Source organism: Procambarus clarkii, unplaced genomic scaffold, assembly GCF_040958095.1.
Source record: "Procambarus clarkii isolate CNS0578487 unplaced genomic scaffold, FALCON_Pclarkii_2.0 HiC_scaffold_101, whole genome shotgun sequence".
In the NCBI taxonomy this organism is placed as follows: domain Eukaryota; kingdom Metazoa; phylum Arthropoda; class Malacostraca; order Decapoda; family Cambaridae; genus Procambarus; species Procambarus clarkii.
Window position 1 is genome coordinate 14,236 of NW_027189134.1, and position 18,118 is coordinate 32,353.

The 18,118-nt window shown below is 45.4% G+C and overlaps 1 protein-coding gene across 2 annotated transcripts in view; it reads right to left on the bottom strand.

Moving 5' to 3' along the window:
* Positions 1–7,476: 7,476 nt before the first annotated feature.
* Positions 7,477–18,118, bottom strand: part of LOC138360207 (heat shock protein 75 kDa, mitochondrial-like) — a 52,192-nt gene continuing 41,550 nt past the window's right edge. For both annotated transcript variants that reach the window (XM_069320146.1, XM_069320145.1), the window contains exons 4-5: positions 11,821–12,057; positions 7,477–7,538 (exon numbers count right to left, since the gene is read on the bottom strand). In XM_069320146.1, the coding sequence (XP_069176247.1) occupies positions 7,531–7,538; positions 11,821–12,057 (245 nt within the window). In that variant the 3' untranslated portion in view covers positions 7,477–7,530. The remainder of the gene's footprint in view (positions 7,539–11,820; positions 12,058–18,118) is intronic.

An 18,118-nucleotide genomic window follows, 5' to 3' on the forward strand; every position in this document is an offset into this window, starting at 1 on the left:
ACTGAATGCGCCGGTGAGTCACATTTTGCCCAAACCCCCCTGCAGTTTTAGAAATATCCCAAACATCCCAAATTCGATACCGGAGCCATATTTTGGATCCAAATTCTGGCTCTCTGCACCTATTCGCAGTTTGAAATTCCGACTTTTTTATACCAAAAATATGCCAATTACTGAAAGCGGCGGTGGGTCACATTTCGCCCAAACCCCCCTGCTGTTTTCAAAATATCCCAAACATCCCAAATTCGATACCTGAGCCATATTTTGGACCCAAATTTTGGCTCTCTGCACCTATTCGCAGTTTGAAATTCCGACTTTTTATACAAAAAATCTGCCAATTACTGAAAGCACCGGTGGGTAACATTTTGCCCAAACCCCCCTGCAGTTTTCAAAATATCCCAAACATCCCAAATTCGATACCTGAGCCATATTTTGGACCCAAATTCTGGCTCTTTGCACCTATTCGCAGTTTGAAATTCCTACTTTTTATACTGAAAATATACCAATTACTGAAAGCGGCGGTGGGTCACATTTAGCCCAAACCCCCCTGCAGTTTTCAAAATATCCCAAACATTCCAAATCCAATACCTGAGCCATATTTTGGAGCCAAATTCTGGCTCGATGCACGTATTCGCAGTTTGAAATTCCGACTTTTATACCGAAAATATGCCAATTACTGAAAGCGGCGGTGGGTCACATTTTGCCCAAACCCCCCTTCTGTTTTCAAAATATCCCAAACATCCCAAATTCGATACCTGAGCCATAATTTGACCCAAATTCTGGCTCTCTGCACCTATTCGCAGTTTGAAATTCCGGCTTTTTATACCAAAAATATGCCAATTACTGAAAGCGGCGGTGGGTCACATTTCGCCCAAACCCCCCTGCTGTTTTCAAAATATCCATAACATCCCAAATTCGATATCTGAGCCATATTTTGGACCCAAATTCTGGCTCTCTGCACGTATTCGCAGTTTGAAATTCCGACTTTTTATACCAAAAATATGCCAATTACTGAAAGCAACGGCGGGTCACATTTTGCCCAAACCCCCGTGCAGTTTTCAAAATATCCCAAACATCCCAAATTCGATACCTGAGCCATATTTTGGACCCAAATTCTGGCTCTCTGCACCTATTCGCAGTTTGAAATTCCGACTTTTTTATACCAAAAATATGCCAATTACTGAAAGCGGCGGTGGGTCACATTTTGCCCAAACCCCCCTTCTGTTTTCAAAATATCCCAAACATCCCAAATTCGATACCTGAGCCATATTTTGACCCAAATTCTGGCTCTCTGCACCTATTCGCAGTTTGAAATTCCGGCTTTTTATACCAAAAATATGCCAATTACTGAAAGCGGCGGTGGGTCACATTTCGCCCAAACCCCCCTGCTGTTTTCAAAATATCCCAAACATCCCAAATTCGATATCTGAGCCATATTTTGGACCCAAATTCTGGCTCTCTGCACCTATTCGCAGTGTGAAATTCCTACTTTTTATACCAAAAATCTGCCAATTACTGAAAGGACATGTGGGTCACATTTTGCCCAAACCCCCCCCCCCCTGCAGTTTTCAAAATATCCCAAACATCCCAAATTCGATACCTGAGCCATATTTTGGACCCAAATTCTGGCTCTCTGCACCTATTCGCAGTTTGAAATTCTGACTTTTTATACCAAAAATCTGCCAATTACTGGTAGCACCGGTGGGTAACATTTTGCCCAAACCCCCCTGCAGTTTTCAAAATATCCCATACATCCCAAATTCGATACCTGAGCCATATTTTGGACCCAAATTCTGGCTCTCTGCACCTATTCGCAGTTTGAAATTCCCACTTTTTATACCAAAAATCTGCCAATTACTGAAAGCACCGGTGGGTAACATTTTGCCCAAACCCCCCTGCAGTTTTCAAAATATCCCAAACATCCCAAATTCAATACCTGAGCCACATTTTGGAGCCAAATTCTGGCTCTCTGCACGTATTCGCAGTTTGAAATTCCGACTTTTTATACCGAAAATATGCCAATTACTGATAGCGGCGGTGAGTCACATTTTGCCCAAACCCCCCTGCAGTTTTAAAAATATCCCAAACATCCCAAATTTGATACCGGAGCCATATTTTGGACCCAAATTCTGGCTCTCTGCACCTATTCGCAGTTTGAAAATCCGACTTTCTATACCAAAAATTAGCCAATTACTGAAAGCGGCGGTGGGTCACATTTTGCCCAAACCCCCCTGCAGTTTTCAAAATATCCCAAACATCCCAAATTCGATACCTGAGCCATATTTTGGACCCAAATTCTGGCTCTCTGCACCTATTCGCAGTTTGAAATTCCGACTTTTTTATACCAAAAATATGCCAATTACTGAAAGCGGCGGTGGGTCACATTTTGCCCAAACCCCCCTTCTGTTTTCAAAATATCCCAAACATCCCAAATTCGATACCTGAGCCATATTTTGACCCAAATTCTGGCTCTCTGCACCTATTCGCAGTTTGAAATTCCGGCTTTTTATACCAAAAATATGCCAATTACTGAAAGCGGCGGTGGGTCACATTTCGCCCAAACCCCCCTGCTGTTTTCAAAATATCCCAAACATCCCAAATTCGATACCTGAGCCATATTTTGGACCCAAATTCTGGCTCTCTGCACCTATTCGCAGTTTGAAATTTCCACTTTTTATACCAAAAATCTGCCAATTACTGAAAGCACCGGTGGGTAACATTTTGCCCAAACCCCCCTGCAGTTTTCAAAATATCCCAAACATCCCAAATTCAATACCTGAGCCATATTTTGGGCCCCAATTCTGGCTCTATGCACCTATTCGCAGTTTGAAATTCCGACTTTTTATACTGAAAATATACCAATTACTGAAAGCGGCGGTGGGTCACATTTTGCACAAACCCCCCTGCAGTTTTCAAAATATCCCAAACATCCCAAATCCGATACCTGAGCCACATTTTGGAGCCAAATTCTGGCTCTCTGCACGTATTCGCAGTTTGAAATTCCGACTTTTTATACCGAAAATATGCCAATTACTGATAGCGGCGGTGAGTCACATTTTGCCCAAACCCCCCTGCAGTTTTAAAAATATCCCAAACATCCCAAATTCGATACCGGAGCCATATTTTGGACCCAAATTCTGGCTCTCTGCACCTATTCGCAGTTTGAAAATCCGACTTTCTATACCAAAAATTAGCCAATTACTGAAAGCGGCGGTGGGTCACATTTTGCCCAAACCCCCCTGCAGTTTTCAAATTATCCCAAACATCCCAAATTCGATACCTGAGCCATATTTTGGACCCAAATTCTGGCTCTCTGCACCTATTCGCAGTTTGAAATTCCGACTTTTTATACCGAAAATATGCCAATTACTGAAAGCACCGGGGGGTCACATTTTGCCCAAAACCCCCCCTGCAGTTTTTAAAATATCCCAAACATCCCAAATTCGATACCTGAGCCATATTTTGGACCCAAATTTTGGCTCTCTGCACTTATTCGCAGTTTGAAATTCCGTCTTTATATACCAAAAATCTGCCAATTACTGAAAGCACCGGTGGGTAACATTTTGCCCAAACCCCCCTGCAGTTTTCAAAATATCCCAAACATCCCAAATTCGATACCCGAGTCATATTTTGGACCCAAATTCTGGCTCTTTGCAGCTATTCGCAGTTTGAAATTCCTACTTTTTATACTGAAAATATACCAATTACTGAAAGCGGCGGTGGGTCACATTTAGCCCAAACCCCCCTGCAGTTTTCAAAATATCCCAAACATCCAAAATCCAATACCTGAGCCATATTTTGGAGCCAAATTCTGGCTCGATGCACGTATTCGCAGTTTGAAATTCCGACTTTTTATACCGAAAATATGCCAGTTACTGAAAGCGGCGGTGAGTCACATTTTGCCCAAACCCCCTGCAGTTTTAGAAATATCCCAAACATCCCAAATTCGATACCGGAGCCATATTTTGGATCCAAATTCTGGCTCTCTGCACCTATTCGCAGTTTGAAAATCCGACTTTCTCTACCAAAAATTAGCCAATTACTGAAAGCGGCGGTGGGTCACATTTTGCCCAAACCCCCCTGCAGTTTTCAAAATATCCCAAACATCCCAAATTCGATACCTGAGCCATATTTTGGACCCAAATTCTGGCTCTCTGCACCTATTCGCAGTTTGAAATTCCGACTTTTTTATACCAAAAATATGCCAATTACTGAAAGCGGCGGTGGGTCACATTTCGCCCAAACCCCCCTGCTGTTTTCAAAATATCCCAAACATCCCAAATTCGATACCTGAGCCATATTTTGGACCCAAATTTTGGCTCTCTGCACCTATTCGCAGTTTGAAATTCCGACTTTTTATACCAAAAATCTGCCAATTACTGAAAGCACCGGTGGGTAACATTTTGCCCAAACCCCCCTGCAGTTTTCAAAATATCCCAAACATCCCAAATTCGATACCTGAGCCATATTTTGGACCCAAATTCTGGCTCTTTGCACCTATTCGCAGTTTGAAATTCCTACTTTTTATACGGAAAATATACCAATTACTGAAAGCGGCGGTGGGTCACATTTAGCCCAAACCCCCCTGCAGTTTTCAAAATATCCCAAACATTCCAAATCCAATACCTGAGCCATATTTTGGAGCCAAATTCTGGCTCGATGCACGTATTCGCAATTTGAAATTCCGACTTTTTATACCGAAAATATGCCAATTACTGAAAGCGGCGGTGGGTCACATTTTGCCCAAACCCCCCTTCTGTTTTCAAAATATCCCAAACATCCCAAATTCGATACCTGAGCCATAATTTGACCCAAATTCTGGCTCTCTGCACCTATTCGCAGTTTGAAATTCCGGCTTTTTATACCAAAAATATGCCAATTACTGAAAGCGGCGGTGGGTCACATTTCGCCCAAACCCCCCTGCTGTTTTCAAAATATCCATAACATCCCAAATTCGATATCTGAGCCATATTTTGGACCCAAATTCTGGCTCTCTGCACCTATTCGTAGTGTGAAATTCCGACTTTTTATACCAAAAAACTGCCAATTACTGAAAGCACCGGTGGGTCACATTTTGCCCCCCCCCCCCCCTGCAGTTTTCAAAATATCCCAAACATCCCAAATTCGATACCTGAGCCATATTTTGGACCCAAATTCTGGCTCTCTGCACCTATTCGCAGTTTGAAATTCCGAATTTTTATACCAAAAATCTGCCAATTACTGAAAGCACCGGTGGGTAACATTTTGCCCAAACCCCCCTGCAGTTTTCAAAATATCCCAAACATCCCAAATTCGATACCTGAGCCATATTTTGGACCCAAATTCTGGCTCTCTGCACCTATTCGCAGTTTGAAATTCCCACTTTTTATACCAAAAATCTGCCAATTACTGAAAGCACCGGTGGGTAACATTTTGCCCAAACCCCCCTGCAGTTTTCAAAATATCCCAAACATCCCAAATTCGATACCTGAGCCATATTTTGAACCCAAATTCTGGCTCTTTGCACCTATTCGCAGTTTGAAATTCCGACTTTTTATACTGAAAATATACCAATTACTGAAAGCGGCGGTGGGTCACATTTAGCCCAAACCCCCCTGCAGTTTTCAAAATATCCCAAACATCCCAAATCCGATACCTGAGCCATATTTTGGAGCCAAATTCTGGCTCTCTGCACGTATTCGCAGTTTGAAATTCCGACTTTTTATACCGAAAATATGCCAATTACTGAAAGCGGCGGTGAGTCACATTTTGCCCAAACCCCCCTGCAGTTTTAGAAATATCCCAAACATCCCAAATTCGATACCGGAGCCATATTTTGGACCCAAATTCTGGCTCTCTGCACCTATTCGCAGTTTGAAAATCCGACTTTCTATACCAAAAATTAGCCAATTACAGAAAGCGGCGGTGGGTCACATTTTGCCCAAACCCCCCTGCAGTTTTCAAAATATCCCAAATTCGATACCTGAGCCATATTTTGGACCCAAATTCTGGCTCTCTGCACCTATTCGCAGTTTGAAATTCCGACTTTTTTTTACCAAAAATATGCCAATTACTGAAAGCGGCGGTGTGTCACATTTTGCCCAAACCCCCCTGCAGTTTTCAAAATATCCCAAACATCCCAAATTCGATACCTGAGCCATATTTTGGACTCAAATTTTGGCTCTCTGCACCTATTCGCAGTTTGAAATTCTGACTTTTTATACCAAAAATCTGCCAATTACTGAAAGCACCGGTGGGTAACATTTTGCCCAAACCCCCCTGCAGTTTTCAAAATATCCCAAACATCCCAAATTCGATACCCGAGTCATGTTTTGGACCCAAATTCTGGCTCTTTGCACCTATTCGCAGTTTGAAATTCCTACTTTTTATACTGAAAATATACCAATTACTGAAAGCGGCGGTGGGTCACATTTTGCCCAAACCCCCCTGCCGTTTTCAAAATATCCCAAACATCCCAAATCCGATACCCGAGCCATATTTTGGAGCCAAATTCTGGCTCTCTGCACGTATTCGCAGTTTGAAATTCCGACTTTTTATACCGAAAATATGCCAATTACTGAAAGCGGCGGTGGGTCACATTTTGGCCAAACCCCCCTGCAGTTTTAGAAATATCCCAAACATCCCAAATTCGATACCTGAGCCATATTTTGGACCCAAATTCTGGCTCTCTGCACCTATTCGCAGTTTGAAATTCCGGCTTTTTATACCAAAAATTAGCCAATTACTGAAAGCGGGGGTGGGTCACATTTTGCCCAAACCCCCCTACAGTTTTCAAAATATCCCAAACATCCCAAATTCGATACCTGAGCCATATTTTGAACCCAAATTCTGGCTCTCTGCACCTATTCGCAGTTTGAAAATCCGACTTTCTATTCCAAAAATTAGCCAATTACTGAAAGCGACGGTGGGTCACATTTTGCCCAAACCCCCCGCAGTTTTTAAAATATCCCAAACATCCCAAATCCGATACCTGAGCCATATTTTGGAGCCAAATGCTGGCTCTCTGCACGTATTCGCAGTTTGAAATTCCGGCTTTTTATACCGAAAATATGCCAATTACTGAATGCGGCGGTGGGTCACATTTTGCCCAAACCCCCCTGCAGTTTTCAAAATATCCCAAATCCGATACCTGAGCCAAATTCTGGCTCTCTGCACGGGGCCTAAAAACAATACGTTAATAAACCCAGCCGACTTATTGCTAACTCTTCTATAAATAAATCGATGGGAAAGAAAAGCTCTCAGCCTGCTAACAAGAGTGTACAAATCTACAAGGGCCGGGACGAGGATTCGAACCTGCATCCGAGAGCATCCCAGACGCTGCCGTAATCGACTGAGCTCCGACATGGTCAAAAGGAGTTGAAACCGAAGTTCTACTGAACTTACTGGCTCCTGCAGCCTCTCCGAGGCACAAACCAGTGTAACAAGAGTGTGAAGTTGACTACGCCCATCTAGTTCCACCCGCTCCTCCCCAGAACTAGTTGTTAAATAAGCACTTTACCTTGACTCCTCTGATCCAACACTTGTCCACACGTGTCACACTCCTGAAAAAATATTTTTTACATATACTAAGGGTAAGTATAAGTAATTATCAAAAGAAGGCACCAAACCAGGAAGGCTATGTAGCACCAGGGTAAGTATAAACAGTTTATTTCATATGCAATCGAGTAGCAAAATATAATTATGAATTTCAAGAACAATAGAACAATCACTGGAAAAGGTGTAATTGCAATAGAGATTAATTACAGATTGTAACAACAATAGCGAGTAGGCAAGACTGATAAGACTGCAATAGCCTAACGGAATACATTTTTGTCTTGGACTCATGAGTCTATGGTAAAGCATCAATGTTCTTTTAAAGTTACATAGAAACACATTACCTTATTACGGTCTTCCACTAAAACAAACCTTTAGCTAACCTTAGATAAAAGTACTGTGTATTATTAATTTATTTAGTTGTCTATTGGCCTAAATTATATAAATAACGTGTTTAAAACCTCTCAAGTACAGTATATGGTCTCTGAGCAACCCGTTCTCGCAAATTTAATAAGTCAATATTTTCTTATTAAATATGTGCATAGGTGACATACTTAACATAATAGATACCCTTAAAAAGATTCATAGAAAACACCGACCTTACCTAACCTACTTAGTATGTTAAGATAAGCATCTTATTGCTTCGTAATTACAATTATTACCTAACCTATAATAGGTATAGGTTAAGTAATAATTGTAATTACGAAGCAATAAGATGCTTATCTTAAGATACTAACAAGGTTAGGTAAGGTCAGTGTTTTCTATGAATCTTTTTAAGGGTATCTATTATGTTTAGAATATCACCTATGCACGTAGTTAATAAGTCAATATTGACTTATTAAATTTGCGAGAACGGGTTGCTCTGAGCACTAAACCAACGTTAGAAGCCTAGTGATTACATTGTCAAAAATGACCATTTACAGGTGAATTCATTTTACATCGCAGAGTAAACAAGATGGAAACAATTAACATCTTCCATCTATTAGATAAACAATTATCTAGTCGTCCCTTCACTTTCTAGTGTGTGGTTTGGTCAACATATTTCAGCCCCCGTTATTGTGACTCCTCGTCTGCAATTATCTTCCTCATTTATCTGCACAATTGCTATCCTGATATGACCACTCCATCGCCCTAGTCGTTAACACTAAACAATCTAGGGCGACTTGTTGCTAAACATTATATGCCACCTTTAGCTTAGCTACAAGACACGTTGTGCATATTATCAAACTACTTTTAATGTCATAATGCAGCAGTTTGCGCGCTCAAAATACAGATAGACAAATTCCTCAGGAACCGTAGGGGAACTTTGACAAGCCGCCGACTTCCTGTTGCCGTAGAGGACACTATGGAGAAATGGTGGCCCTCTGGTAAATTTAAGTCAATATTACCTAGGAGTTATGATGTACCAGCCATTAAACATCTGGGACTCACAGTTAATCTGAAAACAATCCTTAAAAATAGTTAAACGAATCTTTGACTTAAACGAACAACATTGAATATTGAACTGTACGAGTCTCTGTTGTGGTCCCATCTGGCCTACTGTGTCCTAATATGGAAACTTCACTTCAAAAACACATCAATGATTTTCCGCTTTGGAGAAAGTTCAAGACAGCAACAACAATCATGCCAGAACTTGTTCAACTGTCACTTCCACGAATCTTTGAAGGATTAACACTATAAATGTTTAAATTGTTTTAGATTTTGATAGATTAGCCTATAAATTTTGCTAGAAATTACCTTCTTAATATTATCTGTTAGATTAAGGCCCTGCCCGATGCGCTATGCGTACTAGTGGCTTTACAAGAATGTAAACACATCATGCTATGTACTCTCAGAAACCCAATGTAACTTCTTGTAGATATATAAATAAATGAATAACAGCCGAGGCCTTTGTAATACTATTTTAATGCATTGCTTTATACTTTTGTAAAGTCTTTTAGAGAAGTGCTTTGTATTTATAACCTCCAACTTTGTCAGTATTACAAATTAAAAAAAAAATGATAATACTGACCAAATTGGAGGCTATTAATACAGACCACTTCTCTAAAATGTCATATTTGACACAGACAGGCTGGACAACAGCTTCAAGCTCAACAAGCCACAATGTAACACAGAAAATAGATGTGTTGTTTCCCCCATAGGGGGGATTAACCCATGAACCCGCTTAACCACTCAAGTCGTTAATGCAGAGTCATTCCTCTTGTTCACAATATACACAAGACAAATCCTCAATAAAATAAGGGTGGAGGGAGTAGGAAGGCTGACCTTTGACAAGGTGCCGCCATCCTGTCCCCGTCGAGGCCACTGTAGATGGTGGCCCTTAGGTCAGTTCATCATAGGAGCCCTTCTCCTTCCATCATTCTGAATCATGCTCATCATACTAACCTGCACCCCCTCAATCCCCCCCCCCCCCCACCATCTTCACACAATCTGTGGCCAAAATTTTTCGTTTCATTCAGATTTTCATCAAAATATGTCGAAGATTTCTCTTTGGGTTGTTTTAAGGGGCCTGACAGCCGAGTGGACAGCGCTTCGTAATCGTAATCCTGAGGTTCCGGGTTCGATCTGAAACAAATGGGCACTTTCTTTCACCCTGATGACCCTGTTTACCTATCAGTAAATAAGTACCTGGGAGTTAGACAGCTGCTATGGGCTGCTGCTTCCTGGGAATGTGTAAGAAAAAGAAGGCCTGGTCGAGGACCGGGCCGCGGGGGACGTTATGCCCCGAAATCATCTCAAGATAACCTTAAGATTGCTGGCTAACTACTGGCATGGCTATTAAGGCCACCACAAGCGCCCTAATGACTTAACTAGCGGGTACACCTATGGCTGCCACCTGACAATCTCCTCTATATTTTGTCTAAATACATATAATATACAAAATAATAACGAATAACAACATGAAGTACACACCCCGAACAATTCTTTCTATATTATGATTGATTAATGATATCTGTAACACATTTATTTTTTTTCACTGGTAATCAACATGACCCTTGCCAGGCGGCGGCTGGTCGACAACTGAGCCACACGTTAAGAAGCGGGACTCCCAGACGCGCCACTCACCCTTACTTCACCATAATATCTAAACTGTCAACCTCTAATACAGTTAAGCATCTGACCACCAGAGGCGCTAATGCTTCCCTGTTATTACGCCATCCATATAATGATTGCTCTCATTATTCATTGTTGCAACGTTTAAATACATTCAACACACTGTAGTGACAGTGTCAGATGCAGGCGATGAGTCACAATAACGTGGCTGAAGTATGTTGACCAGACCACACACTAGAAGTTGAAGGGACGACGACGTTTCGGTCCGTCCTGGACCATTCTCAAGTCGATTGTGAAGAGGAGGTAGAGACAGGCAATAAATAGGCAAGAGAGAGCTGAGGAGGAAAGTAAGGTGTAGGGGATAGTAGTAATAATGAGAACTGCAGAAGGCCTATTGGCCCATACGAGGCAGCTCCTATTATAACCACCGAAAGAGAAGGAGATAGTAAGAATAAGAAGAGGATAGCAAAGGAGCGTAGGAGAAGACAATGAACAGAAAAAGGGAGAAGAGAGAAAGAAAAGGAAAGAGAAAAAGATAAATGGAAGGGGTAAGCTTATGTTAAGTCACGTTTGTTAGAAAGTTTAGAGCATTTGAGTATATACTGTGAAAGGGAAGAGTCCACAGCAACAAAGCCAGGACTCAAGTTCATGTTGGGTACATTGTGTATCAGAGCCGATTCTACAAGACAGCGTCTGTGTAGAGGCAGGAAAGATTATTTTGTAGGAAGACCAATCAATGGGATGATTAGAATCCCTCACATGGCAGAAGAGAGCATTGTTAGTGTCTGCAGACTTAACGCTTCTCTTGTGTTCTTTAAGTCTGTCATTCAGTGTGCGGCCAGTTTGCGTAAATGAAATTTTTTTGACCCTCATTGTTTGCCGTGATCGCCAACATGGTATTTAGAAAAAGTTGATCTGCTGCTGACCTCTTGCTAAATCTCTCCACTAAGTGACATTAGACGCTGGATGAATCATAGATCAGCAGTGTTGTTGATCTAAATATAGCAGGTGCATCTGAGTGGGTCTGGATTAGTAGGAAAGCATCACGCACTAGCCCTTATCAGTCACCATTCTGCAATATAAACAAAAATCCCCCATGCTTTCCACATCACTTGTAATACAGGAAATATGGAGTGGATTAACAGGAATGAGAGAGGACCAAGTCAGAGAGAGAGAGCTGAGGGTCAAGGAAGTCTATGTTCCCTCTCTATTACAGGCCAAAACAAAAATTCATACCTTGGATTAATTTCCAACTGTGGCTGCAAAAGTGAGTATCTGGTCTCTTTGGGTACTGTGTAAATTGAGTGTGTACGAAGTGTCTTGCTGCACCCATCTCTTCCACAGTGATGACACATGGATGCGACTCCAAACGAGAAGTAGTCTTCACTCCCCAACATCGTCCAGCCAACACAGTTTTTAGCCAGTCCATAAATTCAGTTGCTTGGGAACGACGAAGACTACTCTCAGCTGACACTGTAAAAAAATGGACACAATTTATATGTTATATGCAATAAAAACCCAGAGTTGAATGTAATGAAACGCCATTTTTCTGGGTGAGACCTGGAGGCTCCCCGGAGCTTACTAGGCTGATATGCTAATGTCAGCCTTTGGCATCAGTCATGTGTATGGAGTTCTGTGGGCCTACCGGGGATCACGAGGCAGAACCTGGCCCCCTCAGAGAGGCATGGAGAGCAATGGTTATAGAAACCCTCGTGTGGTTGGAAGCATTCTATGTCTGCCATCGACCAGGTCAGGCACCCAGAAAGGTAAGCATCCCAAAACAAACCCCTATTCTAGTGAAATTATTGATACCACAGGCCGAACAAGTGGATAGAACTCCCCCTAAAAGAAACGGGCATGACGTCACACGTCGCCGTGCCGCTTTCTGCACAGCTGGTGGGAGCCTCAGACTCCCTACGCCGGCTATCCACCCTTCAGTTCTGAGGCTGGATGTCAAAACATGCAAAAAAATGCCGACCAAAGGGAGGGAGGGATGCCGGGGAGCCTCCGGGTCTCGCCCAGAAAATGGCATTTCATTACATTCAACACAGGTTTTCTGGGGGGAGCCCCTCCGGCTCCCCAAAGCTCCTCAGAACTACTTACCAAACGACAAAAACATGAGGGACTTACCCCAGAGGCAGTTGGCACTCACCCCTCAAAGCGAAGTCGAGACAACTGGCTGCAACCATCGACCCAAAGCAACACAGGCCTCGGATCATTGACCAAGTAGCGCGCTGCCAGGACCCTGTCCGACCGCCAAAAACTCCGCACCCGAATCTCGGCCCAAGACATGTTACCGAAGACGGCAGCAATGAGCAGCAAACTTACGAATGACGTGGCCACGTGGATAGATCGTAGGCTGGCTAGACCGAATAACCCTACAGACGACCTGGGAGACCCGAACCCTGGAAAAGGGAAGGAGGGAGACCGGATCAACCCAAAGCGAGTAACCCGACACAGAAGCCGTGGCGCGCAAATGACGGTGGAGAGCCGCAACCAGATAACACATACTCACAGCCTGACCAACCAAGCATCAACAACCCAAGGCCCCTCCGGAAAGCAGCCATCTCATTCTTTGCCAGAAAAGAAGTGGGACAAACTGCAAAAGTGCCGGTGCAAATCCTGAGGCATTACGAGCAGAGCAAGTACGGTGTCGACCCATTGCAGATGAGGCCACCCCAGGTGGCACATGCAACCCGGCCTCAGGCTCCACCTATGGCCTACCTCGACCAACTCATGGGCATAGCTCTCTTCCTGGCCAGAGCAGAGCACCCGGACATTCTCTGAGAGCCAATCTGGAAGGAGCTCAAGGAGGCTCAGCAAGCCTACGACAGAACCCAAGTGCCGACAGGCCCGAAGGTAATCCACCACAAACAATGCCAACAGCGAGGGAAATAACATGAAGCTGCAGCTCACTAACTTTTGTGAGAAAGGGCGGAGCCAAAGATAGGCATCAAGGGGCTCAAAGTCGAGACCCTTTAAAACCTAGAACACTTTCCCAATTCCACGCCACTCCAGCATGCAGGGATCGGCAAAGCCGCGCCAAGAAAAGTGAGAAAAACAATGGGGTGTCATCTAGCCAGAACGACCGAAAAACCTTGGACTGTACCAAATAGGATAAGAAGGACCTGAACTCAAAACAGGCCAGGGCCAAAGCCAAGGAAAAAACTGGGCCACACAACAGAACCTCATGCTCCTCCAAAGGGGAAGACATGAGGGCAGAAACCTCCAGAAAGATGCCTACCCCCAGGGAAACCCAAAGGAACCCCGAAAGCAACATTGAGAGGGAGTCGAACCCAAGTCTAAAAACGTACAGGTATGAAATATCCCACTCCTGCATAAAAATACCATGCATGAGTATGAAAATACCCCCCCCCCCCAGTAGGAGTATGAGTAGCCTGGGAGAAGCTTCGGCACAGCTTGTTTTAACAAAATAACTGGTCACACAGACCACAATGCTCCCCACCAACCATAACTGGTCACACAGACCACAATGCTCCCCACCAACCATAACTGGTCACACAGACCACAATGCTCCCCTGGTCACACAGACCACAATGCTCCCCACCAACCATAACTGGTCACACAGACCACAATGCTCCCCACCAACCATAACTGGTCACACAGACCACAATGCTCCCCACCAACCATAACTGGTCACACAGACCACAATGCTCCCCACCAACCATAACTGGTCACACAGACCACAATGCTCCCCACCAACCATAACTGGTCACACAGACCACAATGCTCCCCACCAACCATAACTGGTCACACAGACCACAATGCTCCCCACCAACCATAACTGGTCACACAGACCACAATGCTCCCCACCAACCATAACTGGTCACACAGACCACAATGCTCCCCACCAACCATAACTGGTCACACAGACCACAATGCTCCCCTGGTCACACAGACCACAATGCTCCCCACCAACCATAACTGGTCACACAGACCACAATGCTCCCCACCAACCATAACTGGTCACACAGACCACAATGCTCCCCACCAACCAAAACTGGTCACACAGACCACAATGCTCCCCACCAAACATAACTGGTCACACAGACCACAATGCTCCCCTGGTCACACAGACCACAATGCTCCCCTGGTCACACAGACCACAATGCTCCCCACCAACCATAACTGGTCACACAGACCACAATGCTCCCCTGGTCACACAGACCACAATGCTCCCCTTGTCACACAGACCACAATGCTCCCCTGGTCACACAGACCACAATGCTCCCCTGGTCACACAGACCACAATGCTCCCCTGGTCACACAGACCACAATGCTCCCCACCAACCATAACTGGTCACACAGACCACAATGCTCCCCTGGTCACACAGACCACAATGCTCCCCTGGTCACACAGACCACAATGCTCCCCTGGTCACACAGACCACAATGCTCCCCTGGTCACACAGACCACAATGCTCCCCACCAACCATAACTGGTCACACAGACCACAATGCTCCCCTGGTCACACAGACCACAATGCTCCCCTGGTCACACAGACCACAATGCTCCCCTGGTCACACAGACCACAATGCTCCCCACCAACCATAACTGGTCACACAGACCACAATGCTCCCCACCAACCAAAACTGGTCACACAGACCACAATGCTCCCCACCAAACATAACTGGTCACACAGACCACAATGCTCCCCTGGTCACACAGACCACAATGCTCCCCTGGTCACACAGACCACAATGCTCCCCACCAACCATAAATGGTCACACAGACCACAATGCTCCCCTGGTCACACAGACCACAATGCTCCCCTGGTCACACAGACCACAATGCTCCCCACCAACCATAACTGGTCACACAGACCACAATGCTCCCCTGGTCACACAGACCACAATGCTCCCCACCAAACATAACTGGTCACACAGACCACAATGCTTCCCACCAAACATAACTGGTCACACAGACCACAATGCTCCCCTGGTCACACAGACCACAATGCTCCCCACCAAACATAACTGGTCACACAGACCACAATGCTTCCCACCAAACATAACTGGTCACACAGACCACAATGCTCCCCTGGTCAAACAGACCACAATGCTCCCCACCAAACATAACTGGTCACACAGACCACAATGCTCCCCACCAAACATAACTGGTCACACAGACCACAATGCTCCCCTGGTCACACAGACCACAATGCTCCCCACCAAACATAACTTGTCACACAGACCACAATGCTCCCCACCAAACATAACTGGTCACACAGACCACAATGCTCCCCACCAACCAGAACTGGTCACACAGACCACAATGCTCCCCTGGTCACACAGACCACAATGCTCCCCACCAAACATAACTGGTCACACAGACCACAATGCTCCCCACCAAACATAACTGGTCACACAGACCACAATGCTCCCCTGGTCACACAGACCACAATGCTCCCCACCAAACATAACTGGTCACACAGACCACAATGCTCCCCTGGTCACACAGACCACAATGCTCCCCTGGTCACACAGACCACAATGCTCCCCACCAACCATAACTGGTCACACAGACCACAATGCTCCCCACCAAACATAACTGATCACACAGACCACAATGCTCCCCTGGTCACACAGACCACAATGCTCCCCACCAACCATAACTGGTCACACAGACCACAATGCTCCCCACCAAACATAACTGGTCACACAGACCACAATGCTCCCCACCAAACATAACTGGTCACACAGACCACAATGCTCCCCACCAAACATAACTGGTCACACAGACCACAATGCTCCCCTGGTCTCACAGACCACAATGCTCCCCACCAACCATAACTGGTCACACAGATCACAATGCTCCCCACCAACCATAACTGGTCACACAGACCACAATGCTCCCCACCAAACATAACTGGTCACACAGACCACAATGCTCCCCTGGTCACACAGACCACAATGCTCCCCTGGTCACACAGACCACAATGCTCCCCACCAACCATAACTGGTCACACAGACCACAATGCTCCCCTGGTCACACAGACCACAATGCTCCCCTGGTCACACAGACCACAATGCTCCCCACCAACCATAACTGGTCACACAGACCACAATGCTCCCCACCAACCAAAACTGGTCACACAGACCACAATGCTCCCCACCAAACATAACTGGTCACACAGACCACAATGCTCCCCTGGTCACACAGACCACAATGCTCCCCTGGTCACACAGACCACAATGCTCCCCACCAACCATAACTGGTCACACAGACCACAATGCTCCCCTAGGTCACACAGACCACAATGCTCCCCACCAAACATAACTGGTCACTACAGACCACAATGCTTCCCACCAAACATAACTGGTCACACAGACCACAATGCTCCCCTGGTCACACAGACCACAATGCTCCCCACCAAACATAACTGGTCACACAGACCACAATGCTTCCCACCAAACATAACTGGTCACACAGACCACAATGCTCCCCTGGTCACACAGACCACAATGCTCCCCACCAAACATAACTGGTCACACAGACCACAATGCTCCCCACCAAACATAACTGGTCACACAGACCACAATGCTCCCCTGGTCACACAGACCACAATGCTCCCCACCAAACATAACTGGTCACACAGACCACAATGCTCCCCACCAAACATAACTGGTCACACAGACCACAATGCTCCCTACCAACCATAACTGGTCACACAGACCACAATGCTCCCCTGGTCACACAGACCACAATGCTCCCCACCAACCATAACTGGTCACACAGACCACAATGCTCCCCACCAACCATAACTGGTCACACAGACCACAATGCTCCCCACCAACCATAACTGGTCACACAGACCACAATGCTCCCCACCAACCATAACTGCTCACTCAGACCACAATGCCCCCACCAACCATAACTGGTCACACAGACCACAATGCTCCCCACCAACCAAACTGGTCACACAGACCACAATGCTCCCCTGGTCACACAGACCACAATGCTCCCCACCAACCATAACTGGTCACACAGACCACAATGCTCCCCACCAACCATAACTGGTCACACAGACCACAATGCTCCCCACCAACCAAAACTGGTCACACAGACCACAATGCTCCCCACCAAACATAACTGGTCACACAGACCACAATGCTCCCCTGGTCACACAGACACAATGCTCCCCTGGTCACACAGACCACAATGCTCCCCACCAACCATAACTGGTCACACAGACACAATGCTCCCCTGGTCACACAGACCACAATGCTCCCTGGTCACACAGACCACAATGCTCCCCTGGTCACACAGACCACAATGCTCCCCTGGTCACACAGACCACAATGCTCCCCACCAACCATAACTGGTCACACAGACCACAATGCTCCCCTGGTCACACAGACCACAATGCTCCCCTGATCACACAGACCACAATGCTCCCCTGGTCACACAGACAACAATGGCTCCCCTGGTCACTACAGACCACAATGCTCCCCACCAACCATAACTGGTCACACAGACCACAATGCTCCCCTGGTCACACAGACCACAATTG